The sequence below is a fragment of the Lepus europaeus genome, chromosome 20 (assembly GCF_033115175.1).
Source record: "Lepus europaeus isolate LE1 chromosome 20, mLepTim1.pri, whole genome shotgun sequence".
In the NCBI taxonomy this organism is placed as follows: Eukaryota; Metazoa; Chordata; class Mammalia; order Lagomorpha; family Leporidae; genus Lepus; species Lepus europaeus.
This window is the reverse complement of record NC_084846.1, coordinates 38801472-38820948: the sequence shown is the minus strand read 5'-3', so window position 1 is coordinate 38820948 and position 19477 is coordinate 38801472. Positions and strand designations below refer to the sequence as shown.

Here is a 19477-nt window from a genome sequence, read left to right as displayed (position 1 = left end):
GGAAGGAAGAAGGGAAAGACTGGGAAAGATGAGTTTCTTTGCTCCGCCTGAATTGTCCACTTACAGTCAAAGTCAAGGTTTCATGGAATTCTCCATTTCTCTTGTATTCAGAGGGCACAGCAACTCTCCGAGACACTGAAGAAAATTGCAGCCAGCAAGAAATTTACGAACTTCAATCTTTTCTACCTGGATTTTGCCTTCCAAGAAGGTAAGTTGCTTGTTTTAGGCTTGCGCAGAAGACAAATGGGGCAGCTGCAAATGAGAGCCTGCCTGAGCACCGTGTTGATGAGCCAGCAGATGGTGGAGGGCAGCTCCTACCTATTCTGACACACTGGTAGCTCTCACTGTGGATAAAAAGGGAAAGTGGGAGGCTCTTTCTGAGAAGGTGGGAATTGACATTAACTCCTTATTTCACCATCAGTTTAGAATTCATGAAGCAACAGAGCCAGTGACCAGCTGGAAAGAGCTTTGGACCAAGAACCTACGGGCTATTAGAATTGCCTACTCTGTTCTTGCCAGGTTAGCAGTGCCCAGCTTACCTATGGTCTGAGACAGGTGTGGCAGAAAAAAGTGATAAGGCAGTGCCTCTAAGGCAGAGACCGAGGAATTTGCCTGTGGCAAAGTCATCAACTCACAGCCCAGATTCCTGGACAGAGTATTACTGAGTTTCTTTTCTAGCATTCTCCACAAATGCGGGAGTATCTGATGAGTGACCATATAAACACAGGCATGATTACTGGAGCTACTGATGTAGCCTTTACATCTTGATGCTGAAAAATGATTATTTATTAACCATAATCTTCTCAGATCCATTTTCATTGCTAAGCCGTTTTTATACGAGAGGAAAGTCCCCTGTTGATCGACTGCCTGCTGAGATGATGATAATGAAAAAGCTTACCGTGTATGCAAAGGACAGAAGTTCCTCGCTCAGAGCGTATCATCTCCATCCTCCCGCTCCCAGCCACAAGCCCCCCAGCCTAAGCATCTGGGAGGGAGCAGATGGCCGTCATGAATTATCGAGTATTGCATTAGCTGACACGCTCAGCCTTGTGGTTGCTAGTCCTTCAATTCTGAACATCTTTTCTACAAGACTCATCTCCCTTAACTAGATTTCCTGCCTAAGTGACACACATTCCTCTCATGGGGAGAGACATTTTGATAAATAACCTTTCATTAAAATGCAGAGTTGAAAACTCATTAATGAATTCCTGGCATAAACAAATGCACCACCAAGTGATCTGTGATCATCATCAACCTTGAATTTAGACAAAGTTATTAAAAATATAGTATGTCTAATATTCACAGGATTTTTTTAAAGATTTTCCAAGTGATCTGTAGCTTGTCATTTAATATCTCTGGGACTGTAGGCAATCCTTTGAACATTTCTCACTTTCCCTTTCCAGACTGAAAATGAGGATACCATATCTACTAACAAAGTTTAGGGAGGATTTTATGAAAGAAAAGTATCACTCTCCTAAATGTGTGTGGTACACAGCCAGCAGCAGGAAAGAACCACAGCCTTGCTCCTCATTGTGTGGTTCTGAGTGAGCAACATTGGCACCTCCAGGAGCTGGTTATAAGGCAGAATCCCAGGCCCAACTCCAAACCCAACTAATCATAAGGTGCATTGAAGCACAACCCTCAGGTCAGCTCCTGTGTATGCCTATTGAAGCCCATTATGGGGCTCTGTAATACTCCAAAAGCTTGATCAGTCATCAGATTTTTCTTGTCTTGCTCCAGGGAGTCTTCCAAAAGTTCATGGAAAGTGCATATTACTAAAAAACTCTAGATGGATTTCAAATTTTTTGCACCAAAATAAATGTAGCTCTTAATTCCATTTTTTTTGTGAGCTTTTTGAAGTAACTTCGTATGTACCAAGAGCTGTACAGGTGCTGGGAATGTAAGTATCTGTCATCCAGAGCAGGCCTCATCTCCTTGAAGGATTTAGAGAGAAGAACTTTATCCTTGACCCACTATTGGCCAGTATTGCACTGGTGAACTGGCAAACTGGGAGCAGAGGCTCATCAGCCTTAAATGCTTAAGGCTAAACTGAACTGAACATTCCACATCAACATGACAACAATCTCCCAGGTATTTCTCCCTGCTTGGTAACAGTTCACAGAATTTCTTGCTTGGCAGTCTCCTCATTTTTGTTGAAAATAACTGTGAAGGGGGCCGGTGCCGTGGCTCACTTGGTTAATCCTCCACCTGTGGCACCAGCATCCCATATGTGCGCCAGTTCTAGTCCTGGTTGCTCCTCTTCCAGTCCAGCTCTCTGCTGTGGCCCGGGAGGGCAGTGGAGGATGGTCCAAATGCTTGGGCTCCTGCACCCAAGTGGGAGACCAGGAGGAAGCACCTGGCTCCTGGCTTTGGATTGGTGCAGTGGTGGCCATAGCGGCCATTTGGGGAGTGAACCAATGGAAGGAAGACCTTTCTCTCTGTCTCTCTCTCTCACTGTCTATAACTCTACCTGTCCAAAAATAAATAAATAAAGGAAAATAACTGTGAAGGCCCAGTTTGGGTACAGGAACTTCTTCATCTTCCCCATATGAAGTTAGTAGGCACTCTGCTAGGGAGGATGCATGGGCACTGAGGGCGGGGGGGGGGGGGGGATGTAAGTAGAGACCAACGGACTGCACCCTAGGACCTGCCCACAAGAACATCTGATCTCAGAGTGCCTCAGAGTATTGAGGTACTGCTATATCCACTTCCAAAAGAGCTCAAATTTTTATCTAATTTTCAAGATCTATAGTAATGTCATGGCTTATACCCAAAGGTAGACTACTGCAAGGGAAATTTTTAACGTAAAATTTTAACATTTTCTGGAGTAGGTGGAACAATCATCCACTCCTGGATCCATCGCCATAGATAACCTCCCATGCTGGGGTAGTTCATCATCCTGCAGACCTACCTCTTGTGAGTGCTGTGTGCTGCTGTAGGGAGTCCAGAATGCACAGCTGCTTTCCTCCCCCATCTTAGACACAGAGTACCTGTGAGTCCTCGAGCAAAGAGAGAACCACTCAGCCCTTGTTTCCTTGTATGGAAGGTGGCAGTAACTAAACCAGGGGGCCTAGGTAAGGGTGAAGTGAAACAAAGCTTGTGCAGTAGTAAGGACACGATGGTGTCCACTGGCAGTCTCCCACCATTGGCATCCTCAGTGCATGGAAAGCAACTCCCACATTCTTCTCAAGATGCAGAAACAATGAGCGTTTGTTCTCTTTCAATGCCCAACCCACACCCCATCACCATCATGCCATTGTTGGCATCAGTGGTTTACTTTGAGTTCCTTCCCAAAGGAGATGATAGAAATGCCACTTATTGTGGCCATGTTTCCCTATTATAAGAAAGAAAAACCCCTGGAGTCACTTATTATATCTTCATTCTTAATAGTTCCCTGAAGATCTCTCATTTCAGCACTATATCTGAGCTGACTGTTGCATCACAAATTCACAACTTCACGTCCTTGTGACAGTGGATTGCAGTTGAGGGTCCCTGTCCCGGAAGGATAGGCATGAAACCTGTTTGTTCTCCACTCTGACAGCCTCAGTCCACCATGACAGATGATTGCTCACCTGCAAAGACTTTTTTCTCTCTTGCTGACTCATTCTCCAACTGGTTACAAACTAAACAGAGGCAGAAATTTTTCCTCCCTTCGGGAAATGCCAAATTGAACAGGTGATGTCCTTTTTCCTCGTCTGTGTCACACCTCCTCAACAGAGGGAAGAAAATGCCAGTTGGCTGAAAGGCCAATGTTTACCCTGACAGTTCAAATATCCCTCCAGCTGCCCTCACCTGCCAACTCAACTCAGTTGGAGTAACGTGCTCCTTAGCCCATCCCCTAGACCATGTGGATTTTTATAAAAATGCCAGTGGTTTCATGGTCCTGACCAGGATGCCACTTTCTCTTCAAAGTATTTGCTAGTGCTGCTGTTCATCAGAGAGCTAGCAAGCATTCTCTGGGTCTTTCTCCACCACAGCTGTTGGCTCTTTGAAAACCCATGGCCAGCCAGTTCTGTGAAAGGTGGGACTCCCTTGCAGCACCCACTTGTATAGGGGAGGGGTGAGGGTTGGGGAGCAGGAAGACGTTTTCTGGAAGGAAAGAAGATGGTATCACTTATAACATTTAAAATTGCTAGGAGATGATGGTAAGAAAAAGGAAATTTACCCACTGCCCCTTGTCCTAGAGCAGGCCATACTCCTTTGTAAAACTTAGCAAATAAATATCCTTTCTCTTTTCTTTATGGTTTTGTTCTTGAGTTTTCCTCTTGTATTACCCAAAATATAGGATTGCTCAAGCCTTTAGGAAGAGTAGAAGGGACTGCCTTTCCCTCCTAGGTTTGAAAAATAATCACAAATTTTAATGACTGACATATGTCCACTTCCTCCATAGAAATGTCTACCAACACCTCTGCCTTTTCCTAGGTCATAGTATTTAGTTTAGGAGTTAGTAACCCATGTAAAATGCAAGCCCACATGGAACTAGCCTGGAATAACTTTCAACCTTGGTGCCAAAATTGAATTGCACTGAAGGAAATACATGTTTACACAAATCTGATTTTGAAGACCAGGCTCCAAGTAAACATTTCTCTGAAGAAACAAAGTCTGACTTAATCCTATTTCTTTAAAAGGCTCACGTTTGCATTCCAGATCTCTTCTCTGGGTTTTCACTGGACCAATGAAGACCAAGCAACTTGCCCCTCAACCTTCTCCAGAGTCAAAAGGGCTGTCAGAAGCTGCCTGTTCCCACAAAATCAGAGGATGCTGCAGGGTCTGGGCCAGGCCCACAGCTTGTTGTTTAATTAATACTAGTGACTTCTGTCTCGCAAGGCTCCACTTGATATCTTGATTGGGTTCAATTCGCATTGACCTGGTCCTGTTAGCACTGCCTGAGGTTTTCTTAACATTTTTCTTGGTTCCACCTGCTATCATAAAATACTGTACATTGAGTGACTTGTAAACAACTGAGGTTTACTTTTCACAGTTCTGAAGGTTGAAAGTCCAAGACCAGGGTGCCAGTATGGGAAGATTCTGGTGAGGGGCCCCTAACCAGGTTGCAGACTGCCAGTTTCTCCTTGTGTCCTCACTTGGTTTTTTTCAAAGGGGCAACAAAACCTCTCTGGGATACAATTCCATTCATGAAGGCTCTACCTTTACAGCACAATCACCCACCCAAAGCCCCCACCTCCTAATACTTCAAGGATTATGATTTCAGCAAGTGAATTTGGGCGAGACACATATTCAGTCCACACAATGAGAAGGGCAGCATCCTTTGCAGCCCCTCAAGGGACAAGACTGGGTAGTGTGTGGGGATGGAGCGCTATGATACTGGCAGTGCAATAATTGCAAAAGCAGCATAGTATTGATTCAGCCCCTGGAAAGTCCAGCTTCTTTTGTTCTATCAAAACCCCAAACAGAATCTCCATGCTTCCCTTAGGATAAAAGGCAGAGAAATAGAGAGCACAGGGTTTAGCCCTTGAGTTTTCTAGGGAGGGGATGAAGAGAAAGGAACTGGAGGAATATTTATTGTGCCTCTGGCCTTGTTGAACTCTGGGTAAGTGAGGGTGTAAGCTGTGCAGGGGAGAGCGGTTTCCAGTGTTTCTCTCTGAGGCTCTCTAGGGATTTGAAATCTCCTTGGAGAGTTCTTATTGACTGCATGATATTACAACGTGCAATCAATTGTGCTGTTGCCTTGGAGTCACTGACATCCTGGGTCTCTTCCCCGTGTTGAAGGACAGTCTTATTGCTTTTCATCACTGTGGGGCTATAGCAGTTTCTCTGTAACCCTACTCTGTCTAAGAGGGATGTTCAAATAATTTTGTGCAATTAAATCTCTGACTCACTGGATGATTGTTAAAGGTGATTGCTTGACACATGCAATCAGTGTCTGCAAATGGCAGCCCAGGATAGGAGACGCTAACAAAATGTGACATTTTCCCCTCCGGGGACTCTGTGCCACTGCACTGAAGAATAAGATGGACTTGCCTTAGTGTTGAGTATTTCATAGCTCATCTTTCCCACTGTCCTGTCTGCTACACATGCCACATTCATCCACACTGTCACACATTCCCCTCCTGAGTTGGAAAAAAATATCACACAGTGGGATGATCGTTTTGGCTTGGAAAGCCCCCAGCAGAAGGTAACAGCTCAGAGGCAGTCATGGTTGGGTCAACATCAGCCTGAGAGGGCAATGGGCAGCTCTGATGATGTTTTCCACAGCTCTTGGCCTCATTGTTGACCATTGTCTGTAACTCTGATTCTGTGTCCCACAGTCGTAGAGGAGTGGGAGAAGAGGGGCGGCCAGCCCTGGGAGCTCATCGAAGCTGTTGATGGATTCCACCCCAACGAGGTAAGCACAGTTACATAGTTGCTGAATATTATCATTTGGTTGGTTTATTTTTAACATATGTAGGCATTTGTGCGCTTATTTATTCATCCATTTTAAAGGTTTATTTGCTCGAAAGGCAGAGTTACAGAGAGAGGAGGGGAGGCACAGAAGGAGAGAGCTTATATCCACTGGTTCACTCCCCAAATGGCCAAGACCGCTAGCACTGGGCTGAAGTCAGGAGCATGGAACTCTCTCTGGGTTTCCCACACTGGTGGCAAGGGCCCCAGCACTTGGGCCATCTTCTACTACTTTCCCAGGTACATTAGCAGGGAGCTGGATCAGAAGTGAAGCAGCCAGGACTAGAACCCAGCGCTCATGTGGGATGCAAGCATCCTAGGTGTCAACCCACTGTGCCACAATGCTGACTCCTTGTGTGTTCATTTTTAGACTTTTTGTTCCATAGAGGATTAGAAATAATAAACACATGTGTATAAGATACACAATTCAATTAAAATTAAGTGAAATTTGGGGCCAGTGCTGTGGCTCACTTGGTTAATCCTCTGCCTGTGGCACCAGCATCCCATATGGCCGCTGGGTTCTAGTCCTGGTTGCTCCTCTTCCAGTCCAGCTCTCTGCTGTGGCCCAGGAGGGCAGTGGAGGATGGCCCAAGTGCTTGGGTCTCCGCATGGGAGACCAGGAGGAAGCACCTGGCTCCTGGCTTCGGATCGGCGCAGCGCTGGCCGTAGTAGCCATTTGGGGAGTGAACCAACGGAAGGAAGACCTTTCTCTCTGTTTTTCTCACTCACTGTCTATAACTCTGCCTGTCAAATAAAAAATAAAATAAAATAGAATTAAGTGAAATTCAAAGAAAAAGAAAATAGTATTTGGACTACTGCATTTTTTTTTTTTTTTGACAGGCAGAGTGGCTAGTGAGAGAGAGAGAGACAGAGAGAAAGATCTTCCTTTTTGCCATTGGTTCACCCTCCAATGGCCACTGCGGTCGGCGCATCTCGCTGATCTGAAGCCAGGAACCAGGTGCTTCTCCTGGTCTTCCATGCAGGTGCAGGGCCCAAGGACTTGGGCCATCCTCCACTGCACTCCCAGGCCATAGCAGAGAGCTGGCCTGGAAGAGGGGCAACCGGGATAGAATCCGGTGCCCCAACCGGGACTAGAACCCGGTGTTCCGGCACCGCAAGGTGGAGGATTAGCCTGTTAAGCCATGGCACCGGCCGGATTACTGCATTTTTTATGACTATAACAAAATACTTGAGGCTAGGCTACTTTTTTGAGAAAAGAGATTTATTTAGCTCAAAGTTTTAGAGGCTGAAAGTCTGAAGAGCATGGCACTGGTTCCTGCAAAGTACCCCCCGGCTGCTTCACCTCAATGGCTAGAGCAGGTGCACAAGGGAAAGAGCATATGGTAGCACAAGAAGACAGAGTATAGGGAGAGCCTGGTAATGACCTCCCACTAGGCCCACCTCTTAGAAGTCCTACCAGGAGTAGGCATTTGGCCTAGCAATTGAGATCCCACACCCCACATCCAGGTGTCTGGAATTGAGCCCCAGCTCCACTCCTGACTCCAGCTTCCTGCTAATGCAGACCCTGGGATGCAGTGGTGATGGCTCAGGTACTTGGGCTCCTGTCACCCATAGAGGAGCCTGGACTGGGTTCCTGGCCCACAGGTTTGGCTTCCAGTCTGGGGCCATTGTAAGTCATCCGGGGAGTGACCCACAGATAGGAGCTAGTCTTCTCTCTCTCTCTCTCTCTCTCTTTCAAATTAATTAATCAATTTTTAAAATGGTCTCCTCTTATTGCCATGCTGAAGACCAAGATTCTAACATAGGAATCTCTAGGGGACAAATTCAAGCCATATCCAAGCCACAGCAATGTTCTACCTGTATCCCTGGCTGAATGTCTATGTTCATAAAATGTGTACAGGCCAGTCCTGAGAAACTGCCAGAGGGGGCTACAAAATCAACCCCAGGCCTTCTGTGGCGGATGCAAAGAGGGGCGTCTGTCATGGCCTCCCTAAGAGAAACAATAAATCAAGTAACTAAAAAAATCACAAGGGTTCCTGGAAGTGAGACCTGTGAGAGGACTCTTCTACAGATTCTTCTACAAAAGATGTGTGAGGAGAGCATCATGTCCCCAACCACATCCTGAGCGAGAGCTGCCTCTCAGCTCAGATTCCGAGTGCAATCCCGTAACACAGCCCTACTCAGCCTCTTCGAGGGGCAGGACTCAAGCCCTCCCGTCCCCCGTCCCATCCTTGTTCTCTGGGTTCCAACCAGAGAAGCTCCACTCTTATCTGTTGTATTGACTGGACTTGCTCATGATATGTCTTTATCTTTAAAAACAGAAGAAAAAGGGGTTCTGCCACTGGTAACATTTGCAAAGCCGGTCCCGTGCAGGAAGCATGGGCCTTGGCCCTTCAGGCAACCCCCACGACCGCAGTCATGCTGACTACTTAGCACTTGCTAAGTGTACTGTGATGATGGCAAGAGTGCGGGTCTGAGAAGCACAGCTGAGGAGTGCTCCTCTGGTGGACCCCAGCTCCAGCCCCAGTGAGTGCCCATGGCAAGGCTAAAAATTACCTAAGAAAATGAGATGACAGGTGATATCCTCCAACAGATGAATAAACAGTGAGTGAAATTCACAAGCGTTGCATAAATTTTAAAGTGAGTATTAAATGGACACTTCATTGTTAAAAACAACCAAACTAGGCCAGTGCCATGGCTCAATAGGCTAATCCTCTACCTGCGGCACCGGCACCCCGGATTCTAGTCCCGGTCGGGGCGCTGGATTCTATCCCGGTTGCCCCTCTTCCAGGCCAGCTCTCTGCTGTAGCCCGGGAGTGCAGTGGAGGATGGCCCAAGTGCTTGGGTCCCACACCCGCATGGGAGACCAGGAAAAGCACCTGGCTCCTGGCTTCAGATCAGCGCAGTGCACCGGCCACAGCGTGCCGGCCACAGCGGCCATTGGGGGGTGAACCAATGGCAAAGGAAGACCTTTCTTTCTCTCTCTCTCTCTCTCTCTCTCTCACTGTCCACTCTGCCTGTCAAAAATAAATAAATAAATAATAATAATAATAACAGTCTGAGTAATGCACCTCAGAATATCTGAGCTTCCTAACCACAGTTGGATGTGTTGATCGGATAATCATTGGCTAGAAGCTGTTCAAATATAAGACGGGATTGTCCCAAGAAACTGTGTCTTTGATTTTAGATTAATGTGAAGCCCTTCTTCCTGGCGATAAGTAGGTGGTAGTTCTTGTCACTCTTGCACACCCTAGAATTTTACTCTTCTTATTCAGAGAATGGAGACATAAAAAGATGACCAGGAAGTGTCCCATAGGAACAACTGAAAAGGAGAGTCAAAGACAGCTTTGTTTTAACCCTCAGGACATATTTGCCTCATCTGTCAAATAACCATTCCATCCCTGGCTCACCATTGATATTAGGGTTCAGCATCTGTCAAACTAGGTGCTCAAACTGCTGCACCTGTAACTGGTTACAAAACCCAGCTAAATGCTGAAGCTAGATGTGTGCTATAATCCTGTGTGATTCCTACAAGGTCTGTTCCCACACTAGTAGTGGGTGATAAAGTGTAACCATGGTCTGATAGCATCCACAGAGGGCAACAGTATGCCTGTCTATGTATCAAGGAGGTTGAACCGAAAAGTCCAGATGGGTGACTTGCCAACTCTGTCCAGGCACAGTGAGAATTCAAGGGTGAACAATAAGGCACCCTTGCCATTTAAGATGAAAGTGTGCAGAAGAATGATGAGCAATGAGACAATTCAACATAATGGGGTGAATGCCTTCAGCTATGCCCGCACATAAAGCCATGGGAGCCTTAGGGTGGATAGAATGGGAGAGGAGGTGATGGTAGAGCTAAGACCATGAACCAGTGCAGTGAAGCAGCAGGTGTGCTGGGGTTGCAGGAAGTGATCTGAGTGGAAGAAACTGCCAGAGAAAGGCCTGGATAGGAACAGAAAGCATGCACACTGAAGGATTACAAGGCGGGGAGGGGAGGGTTGCAGGGAGAGCTTCAGTGCACCTACAACATAGAGTCTGAGAGTGGAGTTGAGAGAGAGGAATCCACAGAAGTCATCAGAGGCTGGGTCAGGCAAGGCTATTGTGAGGTTTGACCTTTGTCCCGAGGGGAATGGGGACCCACTGGAGCCTTGTAAGCAAGAAAGAAACAACCAGTTGAGTGTTCTTAAAAGACCCCTATAGTCACAACAGCATGGAGAATGGTTAGGGAGGGAGCTAGAAGTCCAGAGAGACTGAGAAAAATGACTTAGGCAGGAAAGAAACAGAATTTCAAAGACCTAAGACCCTGATTTGTGGCCTGCAGAAGTTGCCATGATTCTACCTGTTCAAACACCTGCTTTTTGAGATCTCCATAAAGATAAGCATCTGAAGTCCCTGAAAAGCCTTCTGGGCCTGGGATCAGACACAGCAAACATCAAGTGTTAGATAAGCCATGGGCATCCTTCAAACTTGCTCTCTCTGGCTACTCGTGGACACCTTTCTAAGCATCCTCGGTACCTTCTGCCTCAGAAGCTCTGCCCAAGCCACACTACCTGCAGAACAGCTTCCTCTCCTCTCATCGTGTTGGCACCACTCAATCCAGCCTCCCCAAACTCTTATTGCAAACAAGAAAGTGTCTGTGATATCAGCTCTCTCCTCTCTCTTCAGGCCCATTGCTGGAGCCAGACATGGTGTTGGATTTATCTTAAATAGATCAATAACCTCCAAGTCCCTGTTTGTCCCCGGGGACTGAAGGCTCAGACTCAGGGACTTGGGGAGTCCTCGGAGAAGGAAGCTGTGCTGACGTGGGGAAGGGAAGGAGGCAGTGTTCCAGACCAGGGAACCCTCAAACAATGTTTGCCAAGCAGCCCCCTTAGGCTGGCCCTGTCCCCAGAGCAAAGACCGCATCTATTTAACTTGCTTTACAGGCCAACTAGCCACCATCATTTTGGTAAAAGGTATCCTGAACCAGCACTAAGGTGCTGGAGCTAGGAATTCGTATTTTTCCTTACATGTGTTTCAATACATCTTAGACAACTGCTGTGTTTTCAGTTTGTAAATTTAAAATTAATTGGGCCCAAACATAACCAGTTCCAATAGACTGCACTTCTGAGAGATGAGGAGGGCAGAGGAGCCACGCTGTGGTGGTGACAGGTTGCCTGCAGGTGTTTAAAAAGCAGTCTTCTCAAGATACCTGGGAGCCACCTTCCTGCAGGAAAAATGAATTCACAGTGGATTTTTTACTTTGGTCTGGTGAAACCCAGAGTTAAATTTAGCAAGAGTTCAACTTAAAAGGTATGGAAACATTGTAAGTTTTTGGTAAAATCTATGCGATCTTGCTGCAAATAGTATTTAGAATTTAAAAAGATTACAAGAAGGTGGTTATTGTTTAGGATTTGTTTTTATGATGTTTTTTCTCTAATAGTTCCATTTTTATAGCAAAATAAATGCAATTAGCTTAGGGAGTTGGAGTGCGGGGGACTCCTGGGTTATATCTGGCTGTGAGCTCATTGCTGGGATTCTGTCTTGTCCGGGGGGGATCTCCTGAACTTGAGGAGTGGGCCTGCCATGGGTGTACGCACTTGGAGGACTGGAAACCTTCCTGGAGTCGAATTCCTCCTAAGTGAAAATCTGGTTCTGCCACAAGGCATGGCTCCTTCTGAAAACCATCATCAGAGGAGAAGATAAATTCTAAAAGTCACATAAATGGTGGCTGTTGTGGTTATCGCCAGGGGCCCAACCAAGAAACTTCTCCACGTCTCTGTCCTCCACTCCTCTCCCCATAGACTTATCCCGAACCCTGGCAAGGAAGTGAAAACAGAAGGCACTGTTTCACCAAAGCCTCACACAGACAATAGGGGAGTCATCCTGCTGTGTCGCCTCTGCTGTGAGGATTTTTAGGAGGAGCAAGGTGCTCCCAGGGGACCAGGGACCCGCATGTGGTTGGAGCCCCATGAGAGCATCTGAGCCACAGCAGACAGACAGACAGACAAGGCCGCTGGTGATGCCCACAGATGCCTGCAGGGTTCTCGTCAAATGTGTCCTTACCCAGGGGAACAGGCATCCCCACGAGACTCGGCAGTGTTGCCTAGACACAAGCACGCAACCCTCACAGCAGCCATCTGAACTCGGCAGCCGGCATCCTGCAATAACAGTGAACTGAGCCCATAACAAAGTGTCTTATCGCCCAGTGACTTCATTCTAACCCCAGGCAGAGTTTCCTGGAGAAGTGTGAATTACTGCGGAATCTTCGATTATGGCTGCTTTCCTCCAGTCTCCGTGTCGGAAATGGGTCCATCCACTGAGCTGATGTGCAGAATCCACTAGAGCCGCCAGTGTTAGCCCTCTAGAAGTAAACATGGAGTCCCCATAGTGAGTAGTAAGTCACTACAGCAGTGGGGTGCGCCCTGGCCCAGTGGGTCCACAGGGAACACACTCAGCCAGGCACACTGGGAAAACCCTGTCTCCAAGCCCATCCTTCCTACCAAACGTATGAAGGGGTGGGAAATATAAATGCAATACCAGAGACATCGTGTGTGTATCCAGCTATGAAAGACAATGCAAACTCCTCCGCCACAATTCCAGTGAGGAAAAAAAAAAAAAAGAAGACATTGAAATGTTTATTCTAGGGGAGCAAAAAAGCAAAGTAAAAGCAACTTGCAAAACCTTTAGGTTAATTGTATTTCTTTAAAACTTGAAGATAGGATTTGAATGTTTTCACCATAAATAAATGTGAACTGTTTGAGGAGATAAATATATTTACCATGATGGACATTATACACCATAAACACATATCAAACATCACATGGTACTCCATAAACACTTCTGTACAATTCTTTAAAATATTTCATTTATTTTAGAGGTAGAGTTACAGTCAGAGTGAGGGAGAGACAGAGAGAAAGGTCTTTCATCCACTGATTCACTCCCTGAATGGCCGCAACGGCTGGAGCTGGGTAGATCCCAGGAGCCAGGAGCTTCTTCTGGGTCTCCCACGTGGGTGCAGGGGCCCAAGCACTTGGGCCATCTTCCACTGCTTTCCCAGGCCATAGCAGAGAGCTGGATCGGAAGTGGAGCAGCCTGGACATGAACCTGTGCCCATATGGGATGCCGGCGCCACACGTGGAGGCTTAGCCCACTGCACGACAGTGGCGGTCCCTTTTGTACAATTTTCATGTATCTGTTAAAATTATTTTTTAAAAAAAACTTTTAATTAAAGCACAGCTGCATTAACAACAAAAGTCTTAGTGACCAAGCACAGCGTCAATGACAGACAAGTTCTTATCAGAGATTTCACTCAAGAAAGCAAACCGGAGTGCATCTTGGATCCATAGAGACTGCATCACGTCCTCTTCATTATCAACAGTGGCCACGGACCAATGGAAGAAGGCTTAGCATAGCTGCAGTTATCAAGCAATGAAACAAAACATCACAGAACAGCACAAAAAGCTAACTCGATGAACTCTGGGGAGGAAAGAGTTGTGGCTTTATTGCGTTGTAAATTGGATATGTTTACGTGTAGCTGAGCAAGAAAGTGGACACTCAGACTTTCCACTACAAAGAAAGAAACATGGAAATGCTTTCTGCTGACCAGAAGGCCCCTACACCAGAATACCCCATTCCCTGACATTCTGCTGGACTAGATTGCCTTCCACATGTGTGGAACTAAGGTAAGTGAGCAAGTCAAGTCACCTATGAGGTCTCTGTGCTGCTGGTGGCCTGTGCACTGGCCGAGAGGGTGTCCCTGTCTCCTATCCTGAGGACAAACGCTAGGGAGATGTGTGACAGATGTTTCCTCTGGCAACATAAACTAGCTGGCTTTCAACTGATGGAATTCCATGTATTGAGTAAAAACAATGATCTAGATCTACCTTTAGCAACACAGAAATATGCTTGTAATAGACAACAAAGTAAATTACAGCGGAGAACAGCCGGTGGGGGAGCAGACGCCTGTGTGCATTTGTCAACACGTCCGGAACTGTTGACCAAGAAGAGTGGATTTCCTGTGAGTAAATTATGCTTCCATAAGAGCAGATTATAAAATGATATCCACAGAGGCACGGTGTTTATGTGAGAGAGAAATTCAAATACAAAATCAGAAAAGTTCTATATCCAATGTTAACAAACGCTACTTCCATTATGAATACCGATGACTTTTATCTCATTTTTCTCATTTTGAATATATTTTTCAATTTCTCTAGAATGATCAGGCATAGTTTTAGTATTTTATTTTCTTAATTTGTTGATTTGAAAGCCAGAGACAGAGAGACAGCTAGACAGAGACAGAGCTTCTACCCACTGGTTGACTCCCTCGAATGCCCACCACAGCTGGGGTTGTCTCAGGCTGAAGTCAGAAGTGACAAATGCCATCTGAGTCTCCCACATGGGTGGCAGAGACCCAACCGCCTGCTGCCCACAGCACGCATATTAGCAGGAAAGTGGACTCGAGAGTACAGTGTGCACTGGAATTCAAGCACCCTGAAATGGGATGTGGGCATCCCCAAAGTGTCTTTACTCCTGCACCCAGGGCAAGCCCTTTGCTTTAATATTGTAATCTCTAGATAGAGAAAACCAAAAGCATATCTGTGTTCAAGAAACACAGATTTGGAATATAGGGGGTAGGGACAGCTGCACCTGGCCCCTTGCACTGGATGGTGGGAGCCCAGCAGAGACTGGCTTTGTGAGAATCATGCAGTGGTTATCTGTCCAAAAAATGGCTGAATGAGTGATTATGGCTGGTCGTTTTATCACAGGTCACTAATATAGTAATAAGCATGCCACTCTCATTCTAGACCCAATATTTTAGCAATGCACACTCAAATATTTTAATCTATACTAGAATGACAGCCAACTAATTGCTTTCCAACCAAACAGCTACCACATGCTCACATCTGAGCTCTCTCATTTTCATTCTGCTCCTACAACCCTCACCCCATCTCCTTCCTTGTCAAAGCAGAGTGGGAAATAAATGCTCACAAATGCCTTGGTGCCACATAATCGCTGGAAAGGCAGCGCAGGTGTATCAAGCCGGAAGCCGCCAAGACCAACAAGGAGGCAGACCTGGCAGCAGTCACTCTGTGGAGAAACAGCAGGAAAACAGCCACGAGACCAGGCGTCTGTCTTGGAAGACACTGGGCGCTTTGAGAAGGAGATTACCTGGCCCTTCCAGAAAAACTGAATGGCCTGACAGGCCGCCCTAACTCACTCTTGGTTGGTTGTTTGTTTGAAACTCAGAGTTACAGGGAGAGGGAGAGAGACAGGAAAAGAAATCTTCCATCTGCTGGCTCATTCCCAGATGGCAGCAATGGAGCCAGAAGCCCAGAACCCATTATGGGTCTTCCATGTGGGTGGGACTTGGGCCACCTTCTGCTGCTTTCCCACGCACATTAGCAGGGAGCTGGACTGGAAGTGGAGCAGCTGGGACTCAAACCAGTGCCCATGTGGGAGGCCAGCATCACAGGAGGCGGCTTAATCTACTGCAACACAATGCTGGCCTCTCACTTTTGTTTTCAAGTGCAAAGAAGTGAGCATGTTTTGTGTGTGTGTGTGTGTTTAAGGGATGTGTATGTAGCATGTGTTATTTCTGTGGTGTGTAGTATGTATGTGATTGTGTTATATTAACAGTATGTGGGTATTATACATGTGCTATGTGTGAGTAAGGTTGTGTGTTATATGTGTGGTATGTATGTAAGGGTTGTGTGTTTTGTATGGTATGTATATGGTGTAGGTGATATGTGTGTGTTGTACATGTGTTGTCTATGTTTAAGAAGTATGGGGGTTATATGTGTGTATTATATGTGTGGTATGTGTAAGTGGTTGCATGTTATGCGTGCTGTGTGTGGTGTACATGGTGTGTATTATATATACGTGGTGTGTATGAATGAGGGGTGTGTGTGGTAGATGTGTGTGAGTGGTGTGTGTGTGGTATATGTGTGTTACACCTGTGTGGTATGTTTAAGGGGGGTGTGTGTCCTGCATGTGAGGGAGTTGGGAATGCAAGCACTGCATGGCTGTGATCAAGGCTATGGAGCGAGTGAATGGAACTTTGGCAGCGCCACAGAAAGCTCCGGGACCATGAAAATCCTGGGGTGTTTAGTGCAGTGTTTCTATCCATTCTAGTTTCTTCTAACAACCACTAAATCAGTCCACATAATTTAACCCCAAGGACTTCAGATCATTGGCTATAGTCGGGGACAAGAGGGAAGGGGCTGCCCTACTTCACAAGGGGAGTTAGCTGCACTGCTCATTAGGATGGCGAGCTGTGAATGGAGCCTGGGGGCCAATGGCCTTGTGGCTCTGAATAAAGTCAGGGCCATCTCTGATCGCCCTCCCCAAACAATGGCGTCCTCTGTGAGGCCTTCAGTGATCGCATTTCTCTTACCGTTGAACATCGGGCAGCACTGTTCACAGACGGCCAACTGGGGCCTGGAGTCCCACTGACTCAATTAAATTAGGGCATTATCTTCAGAAAAAAGCCTCCCTTCCAAGGCACTCTAATGTCCAGTGAGAGGATCGGACAGCCAAAAACGTGTCCTGCTCACAGCGTGGACACAATGCAGCTGGATCGTGGGGAGTGGGCCTCAGGCCAGCTGAACCAGAAGCAGACGGCCCCTCCCTCTAGCTCCAACCAGCCTCTCCATGCTCCCAGTCTCTTTGGGAGTCCCACCCCCAGCAGGCAACCCATGCAGCTTCATCGCCCGGACACCTGCAGCTCCCCACCCACGTCTTCTCTCCCATGCCTTTGCATGTGCTGTGCCCTCTGTCACGTGCACGGTTCCCCGCTCACTCACCTAGTGACCTTGAAAATGCAGCTTAGTCATTGTCCTCTTCTCCGAGGATCCGCCCTGACACACACACACCTGCTGGAGTTGGGCCTCTCGCACATCCTCACCTCAGGCCTCCCTGGGGCTGTGCTGGCATCATTTCTACGTGTGGTACCCTCAATAGGCTGAGAGTTCTTCAAAGGATGGCCTCCTCATGTTTACATCTGAAACCCAAGGCTTAGGCCTGCCATGAATGTTAGCCAACCACGGGTAAACAAGTAACTGGATTTCAAGTGATGAGAAGCTTAGCAGCCTAAAACAATACAGTCTTGTTGTCTCACCATTTCTGTGGGGTCACAGCTTAACCATGGTGTCTGCTTAGGACCTCATCAAACCAAACTCAAAGTGTGTCATTTGGCCTCGTCCTCATCCTAGACTCAGCGGGGGTGGAGCTGAGTTGTCCGCAGATTCCTTGTGGCTGCCGGCCATCTCTGCTTGCCAGGACTTTCTTATTTTAGCAGCACAGCAAGGGGAGTGCCAAGTCAGTCTCAGGCCAGGCCAAGTCATTTCCAGTGAACAGAATCACTGAAGTGACATCGGCCCATCACTGCGTACGTACTCCATTGATTAGAACCAAGTGATAGACCCCACCCTTGTCAAGACACCACAGACAGAATCTGGTGAATCTCACTGGGCAAATATTTGTTATCATTCTCCTTTTCTTTCTCCCATGGTTCTGTCTTGCAGGTGGCTCTGCTGTTGTTTGCGGAGCAGCTGTGGGAGAAGGTGCAGCGCCAGTGGCCCGATGTCCTGGGGAAGGAGAATCCGTTCAACCCCCAGATTGAAGAGGTGTTTGGAGACCAAGGCGGGCACTGAGTGTCAGGAGCACACACCCCTGGGAAGAACAGGGAGGCAGAAACTTGGACAAACTCGCTTAATGCCTGAATGGGGCTGCTCTGCCCCAGGCTCAAAGGACCCTCTGCAGCAGGATCTTCACAAAATGCTTTTCTCTCAGTTAAGAGCATATGTGAGTCACAGTGCGATGCTGTGTGCTTCTGGGATCTCTTCCCCTCCAACTGTCCCTGAAATAACCTTTAGCAAAGTGCTTCGGGACCTTGCCAAGCAAGAGAGTGTCTGTGGCCTTTCACAGCTAACTGCTGGAAAGGGGGCCTCAAAACCCACATGAGAAATCCAGAGATGGTTGGCAGCTTACCCAGGGTCTTGGTGGCCCAGCCTGGCAAGCAGAGGGCCCTCCAAGGAAGACTGCGTGTCAGCTGCCGATGACACTCCCAAGAGGGATGCTACATGTTTCATGGGGCCCTCCATAAAAACAGAACCCAGAACCGTAAATGCAAATCAGGTATATACTTGAATACTTACATAGAAGGAGAAGAAAAATTTACAAGTACTATAATGGAAAAATGACTTTTTTTCTTGAAAAGATATTCTTAAATTCTTTCACTGCAAAATCTAATCACCTCTTAGAACAATGATTTTGCGATTTCATTGTCAATAGGAAGAATAGGAAAATAAAATGTGTTGATTATTGTTGATAGCTTAGAATACTTTCTTTTATACAACTTATTTTCAATAAAGCTATGTCAACTTATGAGATTGTGATCTCTGTAAACACAATTGCCTTGTTCAGTTTTGTTGTAAACTGACTTATCATAAGATGCACTCTTGATAAGCTTTCTGATGTGTTTGATAAGTGATAAAATAAAGCTTAAAAATAAAAATAAAAAAAGAGAGAGACTGTGATCAAATTGGAAATACTGCCTCTACCAAATTTCTTTTGGATGTGAGCTATTGAAGACTCACTCTCTATCTGTAGAATGGTAGGTCTACCTCTGATCCTAAGACTAATTACCTAGGTTGTTGTGCGCTTTAGTTTGGGGGCCAAGATGCCTAAAGTTCCATCACTCCATTCATTTCTGTCACATGGATAGGACTTTTGGGTTCAGCACAGTAGCACATGTTCCCTGGAGGCAGATCAACGAGAGACACCAACCCAGTGTCAGGAGCTGTTTGTTTCAAGCAGGAAATAGAAACAAGGAGGATGAATTGGAAAGTGAGGTGTCGGGCTGTGGAAGCCCAGCGTATCCATCCGTCTCCTCCAGTGGGAGGTGTCCACTTATAGGATCTTGCTCATTGCATTACTAGTTTTGGTGTCCCAAAGTCTCATGTGTTTTTAAGCATGACTGTATCAATATTAGTCACAGTGTTGTTTTGCTGTTGTTTTTAAATCTGAAGTCTTAATTATTCAGACTCAGTAAACCCAGAGAATGCTGTACTAACTGTGTATTCCTCTAGGAAGAATCCTATCCAATCCCTCTCCTATTTCAAATGTTTTCATA

The 19477-nt window shown here is 46.5% G+C and overlaps 1 protein-coding gene across 1 annotated transcript in view; it reads left to right on the top strand.

Annotated features, from left to right (window-relative positions):
- The window catches only part of AOAH (acyloxyacyl hydrolase), a 208211-nt gene extending 189422 nt beyond the window's left edge, over positions 1-18789 (top strand). The window contains exons 19-21 of the mRNA XM_062178605.1: positions 112-208; positions 6270-6346; positions 17868-18789. Of these exons, the coding sequence (XP_062034589.1) occupies positions 112-208; positions 6270-6346; positions 17868-17996 (303 nt within the window). The 3' untranslated portion in view covers positions 17997-18789. The remainder of the gene's footprint in view (positions 1-111; positions 209-6269; positions 6347-17867) is intronic.
- The last annotated feature ends 688 nt before the right edge of the window (positions 18790-19477 follow it).